General features: G+C 32.2%; 1 protein-coding gene across 3 annotated transcripts; it reads left to right on the top strand.

Moving 5' to 3' along the window:
- Positions 1–511: 511 nt before the first annotated feature.
- On the top strand, positions 512–24,980 carry LOC134693393 (polyhomeotic-like protein 2). 3 transcript variants are annotated; one of them, XM_063554188.1, is made up of 14 exons: positions 512–530; positions 6,365–6,581; positions 7,574–7,928; positions 9,543–9,694; positions 10,568–10,754; positions 12,712–12,758; positions 13,839–14,243; positions 14,927–15,298; positions 15,977–16,156; positions 18,509–18,638; positions 20,000–20,170; positions 21,418–21,521; positions 22,340–22,516; positions 23,872–24,980. In XM_063554188.1, exons 2-14 carry the CDS (start codon positions 6,378–6,380, stop codon positions 24,067–24,069), a joined length of 2,682 nt encoding a protein of 893 aa, XP_063410258.1. In that variant the 5' UTR covers positions 512–530; positions 6,365–6,377; the 3' UTR covers positions 24,070–24,980. The 3 variants fall into 3 exon arrangements, with proteins under 3 accessions (XP_063410258.1, XP_063410259.1, XP_063410257.1); XM_063554189.1 differs by lacking the exon at positions 512–530 and adding an exon at positions 3,211–3,308 and having other exon boundaries at positions 15,977–16,105; XM_063554187.1 differs by lacking the exon at positions 512–530 and adding an exon at positions 3,211–3,308.
- The last annotated feature ends 38 nt before the right edge of the window (positions 24,981–25,018 follow it).

The raw sequence follows: 25,018 nt of genomic DNA, 5'->3' as shown, positions 1-25,018 counted from the left end.
TCGTGTCGTGAAATAAATGTAGGTTCAATTCATAACAATGCACAAAACCGGTTCAACTACTTTTGCAAGGCGAAAAAGAAAGTCGAATCGTGAAGCCAGTAAACAATATTTTTTAATCTGAGCATGCAAATTGAGGATTACGTTATATATTTTACATTACATATATTGCAGATTAAAAACATTGGTAATGAGAGTCCCAGACAATATATAAGTTGACTGTTTTCCCACTAATTCCACGTGTTTAAAGTAGTAGTTTACTCGTAGTAGCCCACAATGCATTGTAGTTCATTGAATCGATTGGTCAGTTTTTCAAGGCCAAATTGGCCTTGTGTTTTGAAAATTACTATGCAAATATATTCTGACGTCAGAAAATCTAGAGTTCTCGACCTGTTTAAGCAGTCAAAGCAAAAACAAATGTTACATTGTATTTGCGGTTTTTATAATCAATTTGTTTGATAATCGAAGTTCCAAAACATCCCTTACACACTTTCACAATTTAATCATGACACGGTCAAGAAAACAGTCGGCAGGTGAGATTCTTTTATACTATCTGTAATGAAAGATAGAAAAACTGTTTCAAGCGAAAGGTTAGTGTATTAATTTGTATCTGTGTCTATATTTATTTCTCACTTGCAACCTAAATATTTAGCCGAATTATGTACCGCATTACTGTATGCTTGAGATCCCAAGAAAATAAATATAAATGCATCTTATTCTGATGTCAGATGTTTGTGGCACGACCTCCGATAGTCAAAAAAGTGAAAAACAGATAGTATGAAAGGACAATTAAAAATTGCTGGTAAAAGTAGAAATTTTCGTTTGAAAAATATTTTGGTCAGGTGAGCAATTGTGATCTCTCTCGTCTCGCTTTACATCCGTCTGTCCACCGGTCTATCTGTAGAATGTTGTCATGTGCGGACTATGGCGGTTTCAGCATGAAACTTTAATTTTTTCACTAATTTTACCACATTATACTTCGAGATGTCTACATTTCACCCCTTTAGAAAAATATTTAAATATTTTTACCAAAAAAAACCTCCAAAATTTTTTCGCCTCGCTCCTATCGGCGATTTATAAAAATTTGCCCCCCCCCCCCCCTACCTAGAAATCCTGGATCCGCCCCTGATAGCTGAATATAAACATAAAGAAAAGATCAAACTTAACATTTTGAAAATAAACATCGTCCCATGATTTGTCATATTGGAATGTTGAAAACATGTGAATAAATTAAATTTATATGTTTGTTATAGCGACCAAAAGGCCAGTTTGCAACAAACGATTCGTCATTCGTTCACCCATCGCAAGGCATATAAGAATTTTGACAATAGAAGCAAGAGGTTCCCGAATAAACAATAGATATAGATATCTACGTTAAAAAATAACCAGGATGGATAGCAGGCTTCATAATCCTCCTGCCCACAAATCGAAAAGCCTAACTTGGCTTCTCCTTCACCACGCATGCGGATCGAGGGTGCCTGTAGGGAGCCCGGGCCTCACCTTTCATGTATGAAAAAATGGTTGATTATATGAGAGGGAATACCCAGATAGCAATACTTTGTTGGGCCAACATTGGTAATCAGTTGGCACAGTTGGTAAACAGTTGGCGTTGGCAGGACAACAAGAGACCAACGTTGGTACAACAACTCTCAGCCAACAGTTATTTTGACACTGTCGGCCCCTCGTTGGCAAAACAACTTGGCACCAACTGTCATTATTGTATGGTTGGCCAAATGTTGGCCCAACATTTTCTTACCAACTGTTATTTAAATAGTTGGTCCAATGATATTCGACTGCATCATGCACTGTAGCGGACCCTTCTTTTGGCAGTCAGACTTTTTTTTTATAAAGTAAAACCTTAAAGCATTATATCCTATCATGGAGGGGGGGGGGGGGGTCCTAATCCCGAAATCCCGGGCTTAAAAACAAACAAAGAAATCCCGAAGCTCAAAAATAGGAAAACTCGGATCCCGAAAGTGTCATCCCGAAACTTAAGCTTAAAATCACCCGATCCCGACGTCCCGAAAAAGGTCCTCCCTTCTTGTCATCATCATCACCGGCAACCGGATAATTTTGCGGGTACCACGATTTCCCGAGAACTACGAGAACAACATAATATCCCGAAAACAACATTATATATCCCGAGATCAAAATTTTTAATTGTGTTATAGGTGTTTTTATTGTGTTTTTACTACTTTTTACAATAATAAAGAATACTAATAAGAGATAATACTCGTTTTTATTCAATAAAAATGCAATTTCAGGTCAAAAATTCGATTATGTCTTGTATACAAAATCCTTGTTGAACACAATATGGCGGACATTCGGTAGACAACTTAAGAAAATCAAAGTATTAGAAGATCTTAGAAGAACTGACAGAAAATTAAAGTATCAAATGTACTGAAAGAATATATTTTATTAAAAAAAAATGTTAAACATTCATATAAAAACTGATTGTTGTTAATTAATTATATGTCTCTATTGTTAATAAATTTTATTTATATCGTTATTGTTATTGTTAATAAAATGAAATAAATTATGATTCGTCAATGTTTTTACTAAAATAACATGTTTTCAAAATCTTAGTAATTGTATTGTTTTCTTATGATATAAATAAATGCTGTAATTACTGTACAATTTTCTCCAAATATCTCCTTTTAAGCTAAAGCTTGGTGTTGTTTCTTTTTCTGAAGATTGCGTGTACTTTTATCAATTATGAACGCCATAAACCTTAATCATTGTATGCTTTTACACTTATTTAAGCAAAAATACACATATAACACCATAACAAATCTTGTTCTCGGGATATATAATCTTGTTTTCGGGATATTATGTTGTTCTCGTAGTTCTCGGGAAATCGTGGTACCGTAATTTTGCGGCAAATCATTTAATACTGAATAATTTTCGGAGAGCCTTAAAATTTATTCTAATTTCTTGAGCAAGTGGAAAAATAACCTGAGTTGATTCTCAAAGTGTTTCTTTTTGTCTCAGTGCATCATAACCTTTAAGAATTAAATTAATAGATTAGGTGTTGCATAAATAACGTCCAGTGGCAAATATTTCACGCAGTTTGAGTAGGCCGACAGTTAAGGTTTGAATAATATTAGAAAAAAAAAACACTTTTATGTTGAAAGACTAATCAATTTGTTTGTAATCATATACTATACAAATCCTTGTCATATAATATTTTTTTGATACTCTCCTCGTACTTGCCACTAACTTAACTTCCGGTTTACACTTCCAATATGGCGACTTTTGTCTAGACCTCTTTGTTTGCAAACATTGAATGTTCGTCGACGAAAGATATAAATGTCAGTCGATAAATGCATTAATACACAACTTAAGACAATAATCACCCTAAAAATATCAACATGCACTAAAGAAAAGCTGCTGAAATCCTGATATAACACTTCAAACAAAATTGCTTTTCGACACTACAAAAACTATACGTCTCTTTCTTCAGCAGGGTTATAAAATCTTCAATTCAGCTTAGATAGTTCGATTGTGTCATATAAGGTTAATGAACTCAAATATTTAGACCCTTCTGTGAGTGAAATTTATGTTACTTCACAAACATGTTTTAAAAATGTATAGAATTAAAAACTAAAAGAAAACGGTATCCGGTTGTTCCATCACCAAACTGATCAAGCTAAAAGTAAATCTGTCCCACGTTGATCTGGTCCTACATCTATCCAGCCCCATGATAAAATAATGAATAATCTATACTGACTTTGGAGGCTTTGATGACAAATTTAATTCAGTATATTTGCAAAACACATGCTGTCTCCTCTTTTATGAATCCGGGTTCATTCGCCCTGATTCGCGTTCGCCATACTACCTGTTCGCCCTGATACCTGTTCGCCCAGGGTCCATTCGCCCAGATTTTAATTTTTTTTCTATTTGTTGTCTAGTCGCATAAATTTAAGTATTTGAACAAAATATGTTGAAGTTTGTAAAAAATGACAGAATATTTACATTACCGTAATCATTTTTTTCATTTTCCCTTTGATTTACAGAGTAGAATACTAATAATATAACAAAATAATTGTTATTTCAGTCAATCATGAATGTACATGTATGCAGTATGAGACTAGTCTCCGAGTATAATAATAAATGAACTTGTAAATCAACGTATTTCAGTAAAATACATATGATTTACAGTTCGTACATCATTGTGTTTTAAGCTGAATATCTTATGAAAACAAAACATTTGATTTTTATTAATAATCCATCAAAAAACAAGTATCACAATAATTAGTGATCTGAATTATTTTGTCATTGAACAATTAACGATCCTAAACAAGCCATAAACTTTTAAATATTTCCCTGTTTCCATATATTTCAAGAATATATACTATAGAAATATCTGAATAAGTTTATTCAAGTTCAATGCCCTGAAAATAAATATTTTTTAGTAGGGCGAACGGACTCTCTGGGCGAACGAACTCAGGGCGAACGTACCCAGGGCGAACATGTTATTAGGGCGAACGTTCCCGATACCCTCTTTTATAGAAAGGATTCGGCAAATCAACCAACATTTCTCATTTTAAGAAGTTTTTAGAGCTTAAACAAAATGAAGTGTGTATGTATCAGCTTTGGGATCGGCATGTACCGTTGTTTGTTGAATGTAACTTCATGTATTTGTTACACAGGCTGACACTTGCTTGGATCACAGTCAATTGAAAACGATTCTGATTAATGCTGATAGCTGTTGATTGTACTTAATTCTTTAATATATGTTTTTATTATAATTATATCCAATAATCTTGATTATCGTCCTTCCCTACCCCTATATCTCCCTGCTCTGTCGCTCAGTAATTCTCGTATCAAGACTTCAAATCGAGACCAGGCATTATCAGCGAAGTCACATTGTGAGAGGAGAAGTTATCAGCGACGTCACTATGCGAGAGGAGACGTTATCAAGCTTGGTTTCTTCAAGCGCAAAACTGTATTAGGGAGAGGGGAAAAGACCATTAATAGAACGATAAACCGATAATTGGGGTTTCTACGTATAGATATCGTAAAATATCAGCCGCTCGACACAATGTGAAACTTTTTAGCTCGTTCGCTACGCTCACTCGCCAAAAAGATTTACATTGTGGCTCGCGGCTGATATTTTACGATATCAATGTGTAGAAAACCCGATAATCCATATAAACGTACATTGTATCAACGTACTTGTTTTATACTCATCAAATGAAATATTTTCGTCTAACATGCCATAGCCCAACTTTTTATACGGTGCAGCTTTAACATTATTATAAAATTCATAAACATTTATGAATTACAATATATATATTTTCCTTTTTATTCCTTATAAATATTTTTTTTTATTGGGTCTGTATAGACTGTAAATATGGGTCCAGATCAACGTTGGGGGATCGACATGAAAGAAAGAAAATATACTAAATTTCAACTTTTTATCATGTCGATGATGAGTGGTTTTTTTTACTGATAAAATTAAGATTACAAACATTTATCAGCACTATGACTGAACAATTGTTGGCAAAGTTTTAAATTGCACCAAAATTATTAAGTGAGATGTCAACCAAAAATAATAATGGGAGATAATTTTCTTTCCAGTTATACCTGGCTGCTATACATAGGAATCGTAAACTCTATCAATAAAAATGGAAATAATTTTAGTATTTAAGTCGACTATCACAGTAGAGTTTCTCGTACAATATTGCTATTAGAAGCTCTACTGTGATAGTTGTCTTTATTATTGAGGAGCCATGGACTTTTGTTGAAAAGGCAGGACATAGCAATCCGTCATTATGTTGGTGGCGGCCACAAATACTCACTAATTTTAATAACTTTCTCAAACTATCCTGGATTTCTACCAAACTAGGACAGAAGATTGTTTATGATCATAAGATAGTATCCAGAAGTAAATTTTGTAAAAAAAAAAATCCGTTTTTTACTTATAAATGGAATTAGTTTTTCTGCCAGGATGCATTACATTCACTCTGTGCTTAAAGTTTTTAAAATTTTAATAAATTTCTTAAATTATACTGGATTTGTACCAAACTTTGACAGAAGCTTGTTTATGATAAAAAAAATAGTATTTAAAAGTCTTTTTTAGTAACTTTTTATACTATTAAAGAAATAGAAAATTGTATTTTACTTACAACTGAAGTTTAAAATGTTACTAAATTTGGTTTCAGAATTAAATTATAACTGTGAGTAAGATTTCAGGAGTAAATATTTGTGTGTAATGTTTAATGTTTAATTTATTTCTCTGGTAAAAAACATCAGATGAAAGTAACGAGTAACTGGAATTTATTTTTTACCGTGGTACATTTTAAAAATTAAATAATATTAGCTTAATTTCAAATATTATAAAAAAACCCACTTTTTTACACAGATCTGGAGTCAATATGACTGAACAACAGGGTCAGCCATCACAGTCCCAGACCCCACAACAGTCTCAACCAAACCCACAACAGCAACAACCAACAGCAGTGTCACAACCAGCACCAACCAATGTAACTACTCAGTCTCAGACAGTGCAACCACAGACTCCAGCTCAGAATGTCCAGCAACCAACTCAACAACTACAACACCAGACTCTTCAGCAACAGGTATTTTCTGTTTTAACAATTTCTTGTTCTTCCTCTATATATGGATTGTATATTTTTATGAAAATTACATGCTTATTTTAGCACTTATAAATAGTTAATATGAAAATTGATGGTTTGAAATTGTAATATATATATACTACAATTTCAAACTTGTGATCACTGTATATAGCTACTTACATTTTGTAATAAGAATAAATTGCTGTGGTTCCATTTATTTCATGGGTATCAATTTTTGTGGATTGAGGAAAACTTGCATTTTTGTGGATATAAGATTTCGTGGTTTTGCATTTCTGGGTACGAAACTTATAGAAAATTTGTTATTCATTGAACATTTGAATTGGGGGTTGACCTATACCCACAAATCCCTGGAAATTGGTATTTAACTAATAATAATGAATCTACAGTACTTACCATTTATTATTAGCATGCACTTAATTCTGATGTTATGAATATATATAGACCTACTTATAAATTCATTTATGCACTAAAGAATCGGAATTGAAATAGAACGGTATTTCAATTTCTTTTCAAATAGATATAAGAAGATGTGGTATGAGTGCAAATGACACAACTCTCCACCCAAGTCACAATTTTTGAAAAGTAAACCATTATAGGTTGAAGTACAGCCTTCAACACAGAGCCTTGTCTTACACCGAACAGCAAGCTATAAAGGGCCCCAAAAATTACTAGTACAAAACCATTCAAACAGGAAAACCAACTGTCAAATCTACCGGTATATAAAAAACCTGAGGAACACTTTATGAACCACATCAAATAACGACAACAACTGAAATGCACTCTTTCAATGCAATACCAAGGGGGTTATATAAAAAAAAAATGTCTTGTAGGCTTCATAACATTTTCAGAAACTTTGCTAATTTGTTCCAGTCAAAGAACCAGTTTTATTAAATTTGTTATGGTGAAACAGTGTCAAATATAACAATTACAAGAAAAAACATGTTTTATTTCAATATTTAATAAATTGTTAACAGGTTCATCAAGTACAGCAAGTTCAACAGACAACACAACCATCGCAGCAACCCCAGCCACAACAGCAGCAACAACAAGTACAACATCAACAGATACAGCCTCAACAAGTAACACAACAACAAACAATACAAAATATACAACAGGTTCAACAAGGACAGATGCAGGCTACCAGTTGTGGTACACCCAACTTGATACAGGCAGGGAATCAGTTTACACAAGCCACAACTATGACTACTGGTCTCCGTACTCCTGGTATCCCACAAGTTCAGGTTATCCCCCAGTTACACAGCCCACCGTACCAGATATCACAGTTTCCTTACAATCAACAACAGATCATGTTACAAAATGCAATGCAAGGTATGTTTGTCAAAGAACATGTAAGCAGTACTGTAACTAAACATAATATATAAGGGATTTTCCATTAAAATGTATATGAGAGGGTAGGAAGGGAAGTTTAATTATTGAATGTGGGTTTTGGGTCTTTTTTAAGTGTGTATCCATCACTGTTATGCAAAAGGATCTAAAAAATGGCCCTTGTTGTAGGGATATTTTGAAAGTCCCTTCCTACCCTCCCACATACAATTAAATGGAATAGCACTAACTGTACATTTGTGAGATTTAGTTTCAAAGATGGGACACATCTTATTCTTATTAAGGTGGTACCCAACACTTACACTAAAATTAATTTGGCTCGTTTATTTTTCATAAAATTTTGTCAAAGTACTAACTTTGACCCTTTACCAAAAATATAAAAATTTCAAACAATTTTGAACGAATCGTTTTGTCAGAAAAATTACACTGGTTATATAGCAGTTTGGCAAACATCAATTTTGATCATTGAGAAGCTTAATTAAGAAATAATTCATGGGGGCTTGAATATATCGTGATTTTACCACGGGTTGGCCCTTTATGACAAATATTTTACCCTGAGCGATAGCGAGGGGTAAAATATCGGCATAAAGGGACAACCCTTGGTAAAATCTAGATATATTCAAGCCCCCATGAATTATTTCGATTCTAATAGGACAAATACGGCAATTATTTTGGATCGAAGCGCTCTTGGTGATGGCATTATTTGCCGTTCCAATATATAAACGCACTATTAAATTGACGTAAAATAACGGAGCAAACTGAATAAATGATGATGCTTAAACTATTTATAATAACATATTTAGATAATTTTAGATTAATCTAATTATAATTGTACTTATATGTCTCATATGTATACAAAAACGGCTAATATAACTCATTTTAGCATCATTTGTTAACGTTTCCTTGTTGTGATGATTTTCCGTTTCACAAGCGTGTATTTTCCCGTAAATTGCTTATATTCTGACGTCATTGTTCTATGACGTCGAGTCGCTCATTCATTAAAAAACATATGACGTGGGGGTACAATGGAAACAGCCCATGAAATATATTCATATTTTACCACGGGTGTGTACTCAAAGCGTTTGAAGGACGTCATGTTAGAATATTCCTTTTACAACACAACGTAATTAAAATGTTTAGCTGACTTTACAGAGTTATCTCCCTTTAGTGTTAGGTACCACCTTAAATGATTACTGCAGTGTGTCCAATGATTCCTAAAATAAAACATTTGGTGAAAAATTTCTTTAAACACACAAGGTTAAACAGGACCAAAATGTTATGCTATAATTTTAATTTGAACATTTCAGTCCAGTGCAATGAGAATGAATATGTCAAGCTCTGTAATATTCCACATTTATAAGATATGTTAAAAGTCAACAGAATCGGCATATTTTAAAATACTGTGTTTTAGCTTATTTAATAGTTAAAATATTAAGTAGACTATCAAATCTAGATAAATATTGTGTAGAATTTCATCTTTAATTAAAGCAAGACTCTTCTGCTAGTAGAGTGTACTATATTGCTACAGTTTGCCACAGTATTATAATATTTGACAATTTTTTTCTGTTTTTCTATTTCAATTATTTACTTTTTCTTCAGCTGCTATGCAGGCCAGCGCTATGAACATGAATATGACACCACAACAACAGTTAAATATGAGTATGGCTATGGCCATGCAAGGCAGACCATCATCTGTTAGTGGGATGAACAGTCCAGGTTTAATGTCACCTAGTCCTACTACACCTACACAGGTATATTCAATAGACACTTTTTAGCACACCTGGCCCATGGGGCACAGTGAGCTTTTCTCATCACTTGGTGTCTGTCATTGTCTGTCTTAGTCCGTCTTCATTAACTTTTCCAAAAATCTGCTCCTCTGAAACTACTGGGCCAAATCAAACCAAACTTTGCCGCAATCATCATTCAATCATCATTGGGGTTGATATTAAACACAAGATATCATTGCCAGTGAGACAACTCTCAACAAGAGTCCACATGTCACAGAAATAAACAACCAACAGGCCTTCAACAATGAGCAAAACCCATACTACATAGTAAGCTATTAAAGGCCCAAAATGGCAAATGAAAAACAATTAAAATGAGAAAACTAAGTAATTTATGTGCCAAATAATGAACAAAAAACAGATATGTTACACAACAACAAATGCAAACCACTGAATGACTGGCTCTTGACTTAGAAAGGGCACATACAGAATGTAGCAGGGTTAAAATAAATTTCTAGTGCCAGATCCTTCCCCATAAACCTGTGACAATGGTGTAACGGCACAACAAACAATACTAAACAATAAAAGAAAAAAAATTTGAGCAACAAATATGATGTCTATTTGCACCAATGTAAATTTTAAATTCAGAAATTATTGCTATGTTTTATATGTGAATAATGCAAAACTTTCAGGCATTTATAATCTCAAGATTGTTATAATTCAAAAAGGTTTTGCAATCACGTTTTTTAGATTTGACAATTTTGCTGCTGGTCAAGGTGAATTTATAGTACCCAAATCTCCCTCCAATATCGGGTTGTTGTCTCTTTGACACATTCCCCATTTCCATTCTCAATTTTATACATTAATTTGTTTAGTTATTAACGATTGATCTGTTTTCAGCAACTAAGTATGAATTTTGCCACATCAGTACAGAATCTAGTCACCAATGCAGTAGCTCAGAATGTTACAGCCAAGAGTCGTCAGACCACAGGCACAGTACAGGCCCAGGCCACTGCTCTAGTAGCAGGCAAACCAATCATGCCCACCCAGGCAATGCCTGGTACTCCTATTGTGTTGGGACAGTTAAGTAAGTATAATGTTATATTGCATAATACAACAGTTAAAAGTGTCATTATTCAAACTATCTTCCAGCCAGGAATAACAAAAAATGAATAGGAATCACCTATGAAAATAATATCTTCAAATTACATTGATATTCTGTGGACTTTTTTTAAAAATTCACAATTTTTAGAAACACCTTTTTGTCAATGTTTGTGCTAGGATAGTTTGAATAAAATGAAAATAGACAAAGGAATATTTTTTTTCTCAAAAAATAAGATTATTTGTACTGAAATATTTTCAGATTAAAATGAAATAAATTATAAAAAAGTACATGTGGGACACTTTTAGAATTGAAACAAATCTTAGAATCTATTAAAATATAAGTGAACTGTTTAAACATTCTTATGAATTGTCTTTACGATTAATCATCTAATTTTGTAATACATCATTTTAATGCAAATTTGTGTACATATTTTTTTTCTAATCTCAACACCGAAACTTAATTTTCTATTGTGTTTGTCATTAAGGATGTATACCTCTGACATGTCTGAGGAGCCAAAAATTTCTAGAATTAAACTTTTTTTCTTAATCTGATTTTTTGTTTTATAAGACTGTAACAAAATAATTGATGAACAAAACATCGTATGGTGGTGCACTTCTTTTTTTTTGCTACAGCCCTTTGAAAATGCCTAATTTTGATGATTTTCCCCTTTTTTCATCAATTTTTTCTTTTTTTGGTCTATTTTCGTGAAAAAAATCACAGTTCACAATTAATTTTTTTTCATACTTTCTATAAAGATGAAGAAGACCAATCTGAATATTGTTTAACTTACAAAAACTATAGGTAGGTGTTAATATAAGAATGTTTTATCATATTTTGATGCTTTTTTGTTTAAAATTTACCATGCTGTCAATTTTGTATTTTTGTGTTTTTTTTCAGTTTTAAGACCAAAATGCATATTATTACAACTTTTTTGTTATAAATGATTGAAAATATACATATCTAAGAAATTTGAAAAGACCAAAATGATATGGGATGTACATAATTCTTGTAAAATCATTTTTTGTATCCCTCACCCATTTTCTCACAATTTTGGCTAAAAATACTGATTTGATTGTTGTGAAATTTGAAAACTGGATTACTCTTAAACCATTCATTGTAAATACACAATTTTTACACAGATTTATGTATGATCATAATATTTTTCAAATTCATTGATATTTTCACTTCTATCACATGTTCTGGAAATAATTCAAAAACGAGATTTCAACGAGACTGAATGAGACTGAAAAGTCAGAATAGATATAGGAAGATGTGGTGTGAGTGCCAATGAGACAACTCTCCATCCAAATAACAATTTAAAAAGTAAACAATTATAGGTTGAAGTACGGCCTTCAACACGGAGCCTTGACTCACACCGAACAACAAGCTATAAAGGGCCCCAAAATTACTAGTGTAAAACCATTCAAACGGGAAAACCAACGGTCTAATCTATATAAATTAAACGAGAAACGAGAAACACGTATATATTACATAAACAAACAACAACTACTGTACATCAGATTCCTGACTTAGGACAGGTGCAAACATTTGCACCAGGATTAAACGTTTTAATGGATCCAAACCTTCTCCCTTTTTCCAATACAATAGCATAATATCACAACATAGAAAAACACACGATAAAATATCAATAGGCAGACTTAACTCAATCAAAAAATGATCAAAAAAGAAGAATACATCCTTAAGGAAAGAGAAAGTTGCAAAATATAATAACAAACAAAAAATAGATATTTGCTTTTTGATATAAGGAAAATGACAAAAACAGCCTTATAGTACACTAGTGTGGCATTTCCATTGGCAGGTCTTACAATTGGTTATTTAATCTGTATTCTAATTATATTGCAGACAGGGTGTTTTTGAGGTTAATATATACATTATAACATGCTAAAAAGGTAAACAGTTGATATTTTTTGTATTTCAGGTGTTTTACCAAACCAGGTTGGAAATAATCAAGGTTTTGTAACTTCAGTAAGTTATTTCTTCATACTCAGTAGACACATTGAACTAAACAAAAACACATATACATTGTAGTACATAGCTAGAAATCCTTTACCAGTTTATTTAATGAAAATAGGAGGAGTTATACTCAGTTGCCTGCTCTTAAAACATAATGTAGCATAGACTACCATAGATCTGCTATCAGTACAAAATTCTTTAAAGAAAAATAAAAGATATGACGAAATTTAGGAAATCCACTGACCATGATTCTGATTTTAAATAGCCATGTACAGTAGTTGTCTTTTGTTTATGTAATATAAACGTGTTTCTCGTTTTGTTGTACAGTAGTTGTCTTTTGTTTATGTAATATATACGTGTTTCTCGTTTTGTTTGTATAGATTAGACCGTTGGTTTTCCCGTTTGAATGGTTTTACACTAGTACTTTTGGGGCCCTTTATAGCTTGTTGTTCAGTGTGAGCCAAGGCTTCGTGTTGAAGGCCGTACTTTAACCTATAATGGTTTACTTTTTAAATTGCTACTTGGATTGAGAGTTGTCTCATTGGCACTCACACCACATCTTCCTATACATGTATCTATGTTAGCATGGGATAAATGAAATGGGCTTTTAGAGAGTGTTTCCCACCTTTTGATAAACAAAAATTGTGTTTCCCACCTTTTGATAAACAAAATTTATGTTTCCCACCTTTTGATAAACAAAAATTGAAAGGGGATAAAATCAAGCCAAATTTGTTTTTTGACAATCAAACTTCCTCTATTTATTCTCAATCAGTTTAATAACAAATGATGCAAAAACATATTTTTGGTAAAAACTCTATGTAAAAATTTAAAACCAAAGTTCCCTTATCAAATGGCAAAATCAAATGCTCAAATACATCAGACGAGTGAAAAACAACTGTCATATAAATGTCACTTTAAAAAACTCAACAAGATAAAAGAACTTGACCTCTGAACCATTTATTCCTAAGCTGTACATTTTTGCCCAAATAACTTTTTTTATTGGTATGATATGCTGAAAATATTAATAGTGTCCAATGCTCCAAGTGTATAAGTCATTTTGAAGTTTGATTAAATCTATGGACTTTTTTTCAGAAAGGGCAGACGTTTTCTGTAGCTGTTGCTAACAATGGACAACAGATGTTGACATCACAAGCAGGAGCTTTCAGACTTTCCCAGCCTCAAGTTGTTTCTAGTACTGGACAGATCCTAAACTCTCAGCCTTTATACACAAACCAGGCAATGCTACAAGCCATGGCCAATCTGCAGCAGCAAGCTGCATTCCCATTGGCTACAAACCAGCAATTGTTGTCAGGGACTGGCCAATCACAAGCTATCTTATCTGGACAGCAGTTATTTATCAGAGCAGCCAATCCCCTGCAGCCTCAGGGAATCATCACAGGCATACAGAATCTGGGACAACAAGTGAAGGATGGTAAAACTGATACCATTCAAGGTCTGCAGGGAAAGGCAACAGTAGCTGGTGTTATTGGCAAACAGGTACTGTAAATTCGGAAATTATTGCGAGGTTTTTATTATTGTGAATAATGCGACTGAGTTGTAAACGCAATAATTAAAACTCGCATTTAGTAATATTTTAACTGAATTAAGCATGACTTTTCTCAAAATCGTAAAAATTAAAATCGCATTCTAGTGTAAAATGACAAAATCGCAATAATCAATGCACTTAATAATTTCTGAATTTACAGTAAACAATTATTCAAAATGTCTGCCATGATCTTACAATAATGGAAGTGATATGAAAATAGTCTTTATTTGGCTTTAGGAGTATCGAATGGAATTATACAGCAACTGTTATGTATTGATAACAGTTGTTAGTGGACATCTAAAATAAGTTTGTTTAATTTATTCAAGATTTTTTTTATATAAACATGTATATGTTACAAAAATATAAACTTTTCATTTTTGATGCCTTTAAAATTTAATGATAATGATAAAGTTTTGTGTTTTGTCAAATCATTGATAAAGTTATCTTTAGACTGAATAGTTGTTCTATAATGAAACATTGACATATCAACACCTCAAATCTTTGCTGCTATAGAAATTTTTTTCTAATTAATTACACATTTTTTTTAGAACAATTGGTGTTTTGGAATTTTCTTTCATTGTTGTATTATTTTTTTGCTGTTTGCCACTTATTAATAGAGTATCTTTACTTTCAGGTTGTTGGTTCACAGGTTGGAAAGACAATGATAACACCATTGAATAAAACGGCTACTGCCAGAATTAACCCTACAATGGCTCAGCGACCAAGGATTTCCATCCCTAACTTACCCAAAAACCCAAACAGGGGCAGACCTAGAAATCAGAGTAAAGGAGCACCTGTTGCTATGGCAACAGCATCCACTAATACAGTGGCGTCTGCTCTGTCACAGGCCAGAGCTACTGGTGCTCTCAGTCAGTCTAAACCTGCTACCCCTGTTCATCAAATGAACCAGGCTATTCAACTTAAAAGCCAGTCAGACTCAGAGGTGGAGACTTCAAAGAAAAATATGAATGTTGAGTTGGGCAAGAAACTGAATGAGGACAAGAAGGTAAACAGTTACTGGCAAAGAAATTGGTTCAATCACTTTTTGTTCATTTCATGCTTCACTAGCTCTGATAAAGTTTAACATGCAAATTCATATTTCATTCAATATAAAAATAAAATGACTCTATGAAACCATAAGTACCCAGAGAGTACTGATATCTTGGTTAGGAAAACTAGTCTTTTAAGATTAAGAGTTGAATGCATCTACCAGGAGCAGGGTTTAAGGTGGTAGACTTGGTTAAGGGAAATAACTCTTAAAATCATCAGTACGTTTGTGTCAACCATTTTCAGAAATATATTCTAAGTTTCAAGGTTACTTAGATTATTTCCAATCTGTTTCAGGTAAATGCTTAAAATACATTGATGAAACTTGACTTTTACAAATGTATAACTGACTTAAAGAGTTGTCTCCATGAACCAAGGTCTACCCCCCTTAAACACACAATCTCATTGCTGATACCCGCAAAGTGGAAAGGGATGAATATAAGTTGCAAAACTTGTTTCCTAATCCACTATAAATAAATATGTTTAAACTAAACTAATTGCTGATAGACTTGTGATGAATGATTTACTACTTATTAAATAAGATATTTGCTAATCAGTTATAAAAATGTTTAGAATACAATGTCATTTGTACATAATCATGTGATCTCATGGAAAATATAACTTAATTGTATTTCAGGACAAGCCAGATTCCATTGAGAAAAAAGACAATGTCGTTATAGAGAAACAAAAGGCCATAGTGAAACCTCACATTCTTACCCATGTAATAGAGGGATTTGTTATACAGGAAGGACCAGAACCTTTCCCAGTAAGTGAGGTCTTAGTGGTCCGCGAGAAAGAGGGACCAAAAACTTTCCCAGTAAGTGTTGTCTTAGTGGTCCATAAACAAGAGGGACACAATCCTTCTCCCAATAGGTGTAGTGTGAGTGGTCCATATACAAGAGGGACACAATCCTTCTCCCAATAGGTGTAGTGTGAGTGGTCCATATACAAGAGGACCAAAAAATTTTCCCCAGTTAGTGTAGTCTAAATGATTCTTATACAAGAGGACCAATTACTTAGTACAAAATGAATTACCTGTTTTCATAAATGATATGTTATGGTAGATTCTTTTTTTTCAATTTAGCTATTTACTTTTATTTATGTTTTTGTCGAGCCTTCGACTTTAGTCGAAAAAGCGAGACTAAGCGATCCTACATTCCGTCGTCGTCGGTGTCGTCGTCGGCGGCGTCCACAAATATTCACTCTGTGGTTAAAGTTTTTGAAATTTTAATAACTTTCTTAAACTATACATGATTTCTACCAAACTTGGACAGAAGCTTGTTTATGATCATAAGATAGTATCCAGACGTAAATTTTGTAAAAAAATAAATCCATCTTTTCCATATTTCACTTTTGAATGGACTTAGTTTTTCTGCGGGGAAACATTACATTCACTATGTGGTTAAAGTTTTTAAAATTTTAAAACTTTCTTAAACTATACATGATTTCTACCAAACTTGGACAGAAGCTTGTTTATGATCATAAGATAGTATCCAGACGTAAATTTTGTAAAAAAATAAATCCATTTTTTCCATATTTTACTTTTGAATGGACTTAGTTTTTCTGCGGGGAAACATTACATTCACTCTGTGGTTAAAGTTTTTAAAAATTTAATAACTTTCTTAAACTATCCTGTTTTTTTTACCAAACTTGGACAGAAGCTTGTTCATGATCATAATATAGTATCCAGAAGAAAATTTTGTAAAAATAAAATTCCATTTTTTCCATATTTTACTTTTAAATGGACATAGTTTTTCTACTGGGAAACATTTAATTCACTCTGTGGTTAAAGTTTTTAAAATTTTAATAACTTTCTTAAACTATCCTGGGTTTGTACCAAACTTGGACAGAAGCTTAATAATGATCATAAAATAGTATCCAGAAGTAAATTTTGTAAAAAAATAAATCCATGTTTTCCGTATTTTACTTTTAAATGGACTTACATTTTCTTCCAGTTAACCATACATACATACACAGTCTGCAGTTGTTTTTAAACATTTATTAGATTCATAAACTATCCTGGATTTTAACCAAACTTTTACAGAAGCTTCTTACAATCAGAAGATTGTATCAAAAGGAATATTTCTATTGAGTTTTTTCCTCATTTTTGTTGAGCCTGCGATTTACAGCAAAAGTAGGCGAGACACTGGGTTCCGCGGAACCCTTACAAATTTTTTTATGTAAAATTGAAAGATGAAAGAGGTGTTTAAAACCAATATTTAAAAGAAATCAAAGTCACTTCTAGTTTTTGTCGAGCCTTCGACTTTAGTCGAAAAAGCGAGACTAAGCGATCCTACATTCCGTCGGTGGCGGCGGCGGCGGCGTCCACAAATATTCACTCTGTGGTTAAAGTTTTTGAAATTTTAATAACTTTCTTAAACTATGCTGTATTTCTACCAAACTTGGACAGAAGCTTGTTTATGATCATGAGAGAGTATCCAGAAGGAAATTTTGTAAAAATAAAATTCCATTTTTTCTTTATTTTACTTATAAATGGACTTAGTTTTTTCTGCGGGGAAACATAACATTCACTCTGTGGTTAAAGTTTTTAGAATTTTAATAACTTTCTTAGACTATCCTGGGTTTGTACCATACTTGGACAGAAGCTTGTTTATGATCATAAGATAGTATCCAGAAGTAAATTTTGTAAAAAAATAAATCCATTTTTTCCGTATTTTACTTTTAAATGGACTTAGTTTTTCTGCGGGATAACATTACATTTACTCTGTGGTTAAAGTTTTTTAAATTTTAATAACTTTCTTAAACTATCCTGGATTTGTACCAATCTTTGACAGGAGCTTATTTATAATCATTAGATAGTATCCAGAAGTAAATTTTGTAAAAACATAACTCCATTTTTTCTGTATTTTACTTTTAAATGGACTTCTATTTTCTTCCAGTTAACATTACATACAGTCTGCAGTTAAAGTTTTCAAAACATTTAATATATTCATTTAACTATCATAGATTTTTACCAAACTTGGACAGAAGCTTCTTACAATCATAAGATAGTATCAAGAGGAATATTTTTATTGATTTTTTCCTCATTTTTGTTAAGCCTGCGATTTACAGCAAAAGTAGGCGAGACACTGGGTTCCGTGGAACCCTTACAAATTTTTGTTTGTTTTAACTCAATTTATTATAAATGGTTACATTTTATTTTTTCTAGGTCCAAAGGTCATCTTTGTTGACAGAATTTATTCCTCCCAAACCTGGACTGGTACCTATGGATACAGACAGTGGATCTGCTGGAATGTCCAGTAGTCCAGTCCAGTCACCAAAGAAAGTAGAACATAAAGGTAGGGCACACAATCGACACACACTTGACAATCTCATCAAAACAAAAATTAAAGCAGTAGTTATTTTTTGGCTGATTTTGAGATGAGGTAAAATGCGTGAAAATATTCTAAATTTGAGTAGTAGTATACATCAGCAATAAGAATGAAATCATAATGTATGTAATATGTTTATCTATTAATATCATATAAATAAAACCCCACCTTTTTCACAGTTTTTAATTTGTAATGTCAAGTTTGTCCTATATATTCATGGAATGTTAATTTGCTACTGGATGGCAACATTATAAATCTAAACAGTCAATTTAAAATTGAAAAAAAAACAGGTAATCTTATAAAAGTAAAGTTTTTTTTAGTAAAAAGACAATTGTATGCTTTTGTAGGATTCTTTAAGATTAGAGAATATTGATATATAAACTCACATTTATATTAAATGGTTTGAATGAATGAATCTTTATTGCAAAAGCATAGACATGCTATGGCAAAATTAACAACATGTATTACATAATATAAAACATGAATAGGCAGCAGAGAACGATAGTATAAGTCAATGACATATAAAGTTATGATAGATATAGGAAGATGTGGTGTGAGTGCCAATGAGACAACTCTTCATCCAAATAACAACTTTAAAAAAAAGTAAACCATTATGAGACTATATTAGATTGAATATTCCATGCAGCTTTACAGAAGAAGACTTGTTACAAGCTTGTAGAATATTCAAAAGTTTGTGATTATTTGGCCTAGAACAATAATACTTTGGTAAATTATCCTGTCCACCATTCCTTGTTATATTTATTTTGACGAATATGAGTTATCTTTTAACTGTTGTATAGCCTCCTGCTGTATTTGAGAAATGTGAATTAGATATCTTTTAACTGTTGTAGAGCCTCCTGCTGTATTTGAGAAATGTGAATTAGATATCTTTTAACTGTTGTATAGCCTCCTGCTGTATTTGAGAAATGTGAATTAGATATCTTTTAACTGTTGTAGAGCCTCCTGCTGTATTTGAGAAATGTGAATTAGATATCTTTTAACTGTTGTAGAGCCTCCTGCTGTATTTGAGAAATGTGAATTAGATATCTTTTAACTGTTGTATAGCCTCCTGCTGTATTTGAGAAATGTGAATTAGATATCTTTTAACTGTTGTAGAGCCTCCTGCTGTATTTGAGAAATGTGAATTAGATATCTTTTAACTGTTGTAGAGCCTCCTGTTGTATTTGAGAAATGTGAATTAGATATCTTTTAACTGTTGTAGAGCCTCCTGCTGTATTTGAGAAATGTGAATTAGATATCTTTTAACTGTTGTAGAGCCTCCTGCTGTATTTGAGAAATGTGAATTAGATATCTTTTAACTGTTGTAGAGCCTCCTGCTGTATTTGAGAAATGTGAATTCTGTGGAACAGAAGAACAGATGGCTAAATTCAGTAAGAGGTCCAAGAGGTTCTGTTCCATGATCTGTGCTAAACGTTACAATGTCGCACATAGAATATCCATGCTGAAACAAAGAGGACGTGGATGTGTTGGACGCCCACGTAAGTGCTGTTGGGAAAGTTTATAACGTTTTTATTTTACTTGGCAGGAAATCACATTGAGATTCATAAATATGAAGATGAATTGTGCTCTGCATGTACAGTAGTCCATGCTTTTAATGTGAATGCATTTATAAAGTCAAACAGAAAACTATAAATTGAAGAGAAACATACAATAAAAAAAAGAAGAAAGACCAGGAGACCACGAAATACAGCACAGAAAACAAACTTTTAGTAATTTAAACTTTACCAAATCAGGGGATGAAATGAAATGAAAATTGAATAAAAAAAAATAACCATCTTAAAAGTTGATCCTCCATCTGTTTACATATAACCAAATAAATCCAGTCCAATTAAGAGAAAGGAGTAGGTTTGGTAAGGTCCTGAAATGGCCCCCTTTATTAGCGTAAATTTCGATTTAGGATTTTTTGACCAATATCAAAATAAATTATAGCTAATACAGTGACTAGATAGGAAATAAGCCATTTTGTTGAAAATTTACGTTCCTGCGTTTCATTATGATGTCACAAGTTGTACTTATATTGATTTTCCACTAAAAAATCAAAGAAAATAGTTAAATTTCCATAGATTATTGGACAGGAAACATAGAGCGCATATGTCGACAACAAAGATCTTTTTAAAATAATGTTTGTGAAGACATTTCACATGTCTTACTTGAATATATAGTTTGTCGACACCTGCGCTCTATGTTTCCTAGTCATAAACTCGGTTGAAATTCAGCAGATTTTGTCAAATTTCATCAAAATCTCCTATTTTGACTTTTTTGGGATCTAAAAATCAACTGGTCAGAATTAAACTTTGACAAAAAAATGTTCTATTTAACTTTCTCCCATGTTTTTAAGTCAACTTAAAACGATTTTGACTTGTTACATTGAACTTTATAATTGGGGCCAAATATGGCTTTTATCGTACTAAACCACTTATCTGCAAAATGCTGTAATTTAACTTATTTTGAGAGTGATTTGTATTTTTGACTTTCAAGATTTAAGAATGAACCCAACATGAATAGTCACTAATATGTCAATGTTTGATCTTGTCTTTAATGAATGAAACAACAGAATTATCAAAAAGAAGATTGCCGCAAAATCTGCCATAAAAGACAAAACATAGCAAAAAGTATCCACTAAAGATGTTGGTTTACAGAAAATTGTTCCCTTAATAAATATGATCAACAGTTTATCACATCACTTGTTTATTGTGGATTGATATTTATTATTTTATAATTTCAGCTCTGGGAGGTAGATATATGAGAAAAAGAGGGAAGCCATTAAACCTTAGGAAAGGATGGAGGCCTGGACGAGGTGGAAGACTATCTTATAATACTAACTCAAAGGTATTGATTATGTCAAATATTAATGACACAAGTTTACCCATCGACCTGATAATTATTGATGCATAATTTTAGTTTTTTCTACATGCTTATAGATATCATCTTTTGATATGCAGCAACATCATATTTTAAGCTTGGAACTACAGACTCTAGCTTCTTCTACCAATAAAAAACTGGCTTCAATGATATAGCCAAAGACTCTTATAGAAAGTGGTTTTAAACACCATCAAACAAACACATTTTGGTGTTTTCTTATTGACTGGTTAAAGTGGGTTATTTAGTATGTGAACAGTTTGGGATTTCAGAGAAAAAAGGTTGTGAGCATTCAAATATGACCAATTATGTGGTAATGCTTGTGAAATATCATCTAACACTGGATTTCGTTGGTAGAGGTGATATGAGAATTAAAAATTCAACAATAACAAATTATGTATAGGCATGTATGCAGACTTCAGCAAAACCATGAAATGATATCATCAAACATGCAAGTTTCCTTTAATCAAGTAAAATTCAATGAATCCACATGCGTAATTTCTTTTCTGTTCTTTTTTCATTGGTTACCAAGTGGTCTAAGTAGTTACTACTGTAATCATTACCCAGTCAACACTCAGGTTGTGAGTTTGAACCCCACTTTTGCTGGAACACTCGACTCCAATCTTAATTGACTAAAATTGTCAGTTTTCCTATCGAAGGTCATGGTTATCTCAGGGCAATGCGGCTTCCTCCACCAACAAAAACTGGCCGCCAGGAAATAGCCTAAATGCAGTGCTTAAAAGTGGCGTTAAAACACCATAAATTAATTAAATGTAATTTCATTACAGACTCCAGGAGAGATAGGAATGAAAGAGAACCAGTTTGACCAGGAGGAGATGTCAAATTCATCTATGTCTGACAGTAGCTCCACCCCGGACTCTCCCCCACCCCCACGTCAAGTGCAAACACACAGTGAAACAGATATGGAAACAGATATACCAAAGTCTCACCCATCTAAATGGAATGTAAGTATAAAACGACTGAAAACATACTGCCATTCTGTATCTTCTATTATACTATTTGTAAGGTTCCCTAAAGTAAAAAATATATTGAAAATTGAAAGTGGAAGATAGGGGTAAGATTTGATGAACATGGCTAAAAAAATGGTTTCAATTATCCATCTTTTTAACTCAATCATTGGACTCAAAAGGTATATGAACGAACATACATTCTTTAATGTTTTTCAGTTTTTTTTCATAACCTAACCAATTGCTCCAAAAATTGTTCTCCTCACTAATGTTCTAGTGAAGTAACTTTAATCTGCATATGATTGGTTGAAATTTAATTATGACATCAAGTATTATGGTTTCTTATGAATTTCCTAATGTGACATCATAAAAAAGGTGATCATGTCTGTTGAGGACGCATATAAGGAACAAATTTTTGAAAAGGAAAGACAAAAACCATTAGAAATCAGATTCCACCACTATAACTCATGAATTACATTGAATATATCCATTCTCAACAAAATTTTGAATGTTTTTACACTCTCAACTAAATTTGATTATTTAAAAGCTCAGCAAGCCTCACGGTTTAGATATATTAGAATTCAACAGTCTTGAGTGAAGAAATGTCTAAACTCACTTGTTGGCCTGATGGAATCTATATATAAAAATTTGTGAGAGATAAGCACTTTACTAAAAATAAAATCCATCATGGCTGACAAAATACAAGTGCAAACATAATAATAATACTCAATTTTAAACTATAAAAAAGGATGTTGGAAGATACTGATAGCAAGCTCTCTGTGCTTAATTAGCTGATATAATAGAAATTTCAATACAACAACTTCATACACAGTGGAAAAAGATTTATTTAGTTTATCTGAGAAGAACTTCAAAACTATAAATTATAAACTCATAATTTCATGAGTTACGCAAACAAGATTGCAATTATAAAGGTGGTCTATAACACTACAGGGTAATAACTCTGTAAAATGCAGATGAACGTTTTAAACACCTTCCATTGTTCAGGAAATATTAAGCTTCTCAATGATCAAAATTAGTGTTTGTCAAACTGCTATATATATCCAATAAAAAAAATTGATAACATGTGTGGTTCAATTTAAAAAAAATCTATTTCTTTTTAAGAGTCAAAGTTGATATTTTGCCAAATCTTTATGAAAATTAAATGAGCCATTTCAATTTTAATCAAGGTGTTTGACACCACCTTAAACCATTATTTATGATTTATTGATAGAACTTTTTTTGTGTGGAAAATTAGATGATAGAGATTTAGAAGATATAAACTATCTTCTTCAAAATGCTATTTTATACCTTACAATTATTTGAAATCAATTCTTCTTATTTTATAATTGCAGGTTGTTGAAGTGTATGAATTTATCAAAGTACTTCCAGGATGTGGACCTTACGCCGAAGAATTTAGATCCCAGGAGATTGACGGTCAAGCCTTAATGCTTCTAAAAGAAGACCATTTGATGACCACTATGAGCATGAAGTTGGGACCAGCCTTGAAAATTTGTGCTAAAATTAACTCTTTGCGAGAAGGACATGACTAAATACATTTTGCCGAAGGCAGACATTTTTATTGGTGCAGTACACGTAAAAGTGTGATATTGTATATATGTGTAATATTGTTGTGTATGATACAATGTAATTGATTGTTAGAATAGATTGAATTTATTTGGAATATATTGTTTGCTCATAGTAGTATGCTTGTATTATAAAATGCATATATAGGAATGCCTAAATTAATTTGGTCCAAAATTTTAAACTGTGTCATATTCTATCTAAAACACAATAATTACATCTTTTATGCACATATTTAAATCAATTATTCTATATACTGCTTGCTTTAGTATAGCTTTGATAGATTGAATAAAAAAAGATACTATTCCAGATTTTTTTCAGATTTGCTGTTTTAACGTAACTATTCTGTTTAAACACATTTCAAAATTGGGCATTAAGGCATCTGGGCATCTTCACCACAAACAAATATTTTTGGACCATGCATGTGGTTAAAATTCCCCTGAAGCAAAATCTATACAAATCTAGGCCTTAACCTGTCTAAACAGAGATTTTAATTATGAAATACACATTGATGACATTTGAATGAAATCATCACAAATATAATGTTTATATTGTTATTTTTAACATTATGCATGTAAAAAGAAATAATATAAAAAGTAAATAATAAAATTTTAAGGAATTTTTAGGACCGATATTGATATTTACAAAGCTACCTATATTTAGTGCTATGTCCAGTAACAGGCTGTAGATATTTTTATTTCTGTTAATTAAATTTTTGAAAATTAAATATTTTATTCCTAATTTTGACTTCTTCTATCTCATCAGGAAATTCTCAACTTATCTTGATTTTTGCTTCATCTCTGTTGGTATATTTCAAAAATATCTCTGCCTTGTTTTTAACTATATGTATCATGTATAATCGTGAATAAAAAAAACCAAAGATATTTTTTTGACTTGTTTGTTTCAAAATTATTAGAT

Source organism: Mytilus trossulus, chromosome 12 (assembly GCF_036588685.1).
Source record: "Mytilus trossulus isolate FHL-02 chromosome 12, PNRI_Mtr1.1.1.hap1, whole genome shotgun sequence".
Classification (NCBI taxonomy): Eukaryota; Metazoa; Mollusca; class Bivalvia; order Mytilida; family Mytilidae; genus Mytilus; species Mytilus trossulus.
The sequence above is the reverse complement of the archived record's forward strand: the minus strand, read 5'-3'. Positions and strand labels throughout refer to the sequence as shown.